Raw genomic sequence first — 1958 nt, 5'->3', positions numbered from 1 at the left:
AACCAATGCCTTACGAGACACAACAAGAGTATACAAACCATTTATACAACACTTCTATTATAGACTTTTTACCGGATAAATGAAATAACCGGTTTCCTTTGATAGATCTTGTTTTTCTCTAACTTCATTTGCTTCACACTCTAAAAATTATTAGAGCCCACTGTAATAATTTCATCTTTGCACCAAATTCAATACAACTTTCTCATTTTCCCTTTAATTATACTATGGCCTGAGATTTAGTCCTATGTTGCACTTATAAATACAACTAATAAAATATTGTTGTCCAACATTCTGGGGAGCCATGTTTACAACCATACATTTTAGGGATACAAACTAAGACAACGTCCAACCGTCGACTACTAATAAAAAGTACTCACTCTGTTTCAAAATAAGTGTCTTAACTTTGAATTAGTTCTAGTATAAAGTTATACCAAGGTTAAGACAATTATTTTGGGATGAAGGAAGTAATAAGCACGGCGGTGGAGATATTTTCCATTGGTTACCATTAAAACGTATATAGTTGACATATTGTATAATATTATGCGTCCGTGCATATACATAGCCACCGATAGCATTCACATACGAGCATGCTTTCTCGAGCCATGTTGGTACATGAACATGGACATACACATATTCTTAGGAACAAATAAGAAAGATAAATGGAGAAGGAAAACCCAAAGCAATGTCAGAGTTGACAAAACTGCAATGGCACTTTATATATGGCCTGTCGTGAGTGAGCTGTTTAGGCCTTGCCGGACTCCTCGCAGCCCGGTGGCTTGAAGGCGATGAAGCTGACGCACTGCACCTGACGCATGTTGTCGAATCCGATGATGCGGACATACGCGTCAGGGTACTCCTTCTTGACCTCCTCCACCTCGTTGATCACCTGTGTGGCGTCAGTGCACCCGAACATAGGCAGCTTCCACATTGTCCAATACCGGCCATCGTAGTACCCAGGAGATGCGTTGTGCTCACGGAAGATGAACCCAACCTTGCTGAACTCGAGGCAAGGCACCCACTTGGAGCGGATCAGGTAGTCGACCTGCTTGAGGAGGGCCTCCGTGCTGAGCGGTGGCAGGTAAGACAGGGTCTCGAACTTCTTGATGCCCTCGATGGGCCACACCTGCAAATCAGATTGACAGTCATGTATACATTAACAGACTATAACTCTAGTTCTGCACATATCAGATGGAGAAGCCGGCTAAATTGTGTGCTGATTGACGTCGGGATTTGAAACTATTGTATGTAATTGACCATATGAAAGTTCACATATGATTGTTATTGTCTTCCGTGAGGTAGAAAATGAGTAGAAAGACAGAGACGATGTTGTTTACCTGCATGCACCTGATCCTTCCACCGTTGCTGACGCTGCCGAGGCTAGCGCCGTTGGAGCGGCGGCTGACGGGGAGGCCGGCGGTGGACTTGAGCCCCTGGAAAGGAGCGACGGAGGTGGCCGACGAGGCCATCACGGTGGGGGCCATGGCTGTACTATGTAGGTATATAGCTTGCTAGGAGGAGGCACTCTGGCTTGAGGACTGCTGCGTTGGGTCAGCAGCGGCTTATATAACCCTTTGGCCCTTCCTGAGCAACAACAAGATGTGGAAGGAGTGGCTGCCGTTCCACAGCGGCGATTAGCCCCCGCGCATCACCGGCGTCCAGATAAGGTCGGGATAAATAACCACATGTCTGCGCACCTTATCCTCTGCACCATAGAATCAACGGCCGTGTGCCATGCTGCTGGTCCTACTCCTTCCTGGCTACTTGCACTCAAGCCAATTTGCATTATTCTCTAGGTTTGCCGTACCGTATATATGGCGAGACAGTGAGATGTATCAGCATTGCTACTCCTACTAACTAGAGGTAATTTTTCTTTGAGGGAAACTAGAGGTAATTATATTGTGAAAGGGCATCCGCATTAGGTACGCTACCAGATTAATAGTGCATGGCAAACACGGCTT

The 1958-nt window shown here is 45.7% G+C and overlaps 1 protein-coding gene across 1 annotated transcript; it reads right to left on the bottom strand.

Annotated features, from left to right (window-relative positions):
- Positions 1 to 480: 480 nt before the first annotated feature.
- Positions 481 to 1666, bottom strand: LOC123103336 (ribulose bisphosphate carboxylase small subunit, chloroplastic 3-like). The gene is made up of 2 exons (XM_044524889.1): positions 1335 to 1666; positions 481 to 1123 (listed from the first exon to the last, which is right to left on the bottom strand). The coding sequence occupies exons 1-2, from the start codon at positions 1479 to 1481 to the stop codon at positions 743 to 745; spliced, it is 528 nt and encodes a 175-aa protein (XP_044380824.1). The 5' UTR covers positions 1482 to 1666; the 3' UTR covers positions 481 to 742.
- Between the last annotated feature and the right edge of the window lie 292 nt (positions 1667 to 1958).

This window comes from Triticum aestivum, chromosome 5A, assembly GCF_018294505.1.
Source record: "Triticum aestivum cultivar Chinese Spring chromosome 5A, IWGSC CS RefSeq v2.1, whole genome shotgun sequence".
In the NCBI taxonomy this organism is placed as follows: Eukaryota; Viridiplantae; Streptophyta; class Magnoliopsida; order Poales; family Poaceae; genus Triticum; species Triticum aestivum.
The sequence above is the reverse complement of the archived record's forward strand: the minus strand, read 5'-3'. Positions and strand labels throughout refer to the sequence as shown.

Excerpts from the sequence above, each read along its gene's own strand:
- LOC123103336 (XM_044524889.1), bottom strand. The coding sequence starts at position 1,481 with ATGGCCCCCACCGTGATGGCCTCGTCGGCCACCTCCGTCGCTCCTTTC. Across the intron at positions 1,124-1,334 it reads GAAGGATCAGGTGCATGCAG|GTGTGGCCCATCGAGGGCAT; the intron begins GTAAACAACATC and ends TCTGATTTGCAG.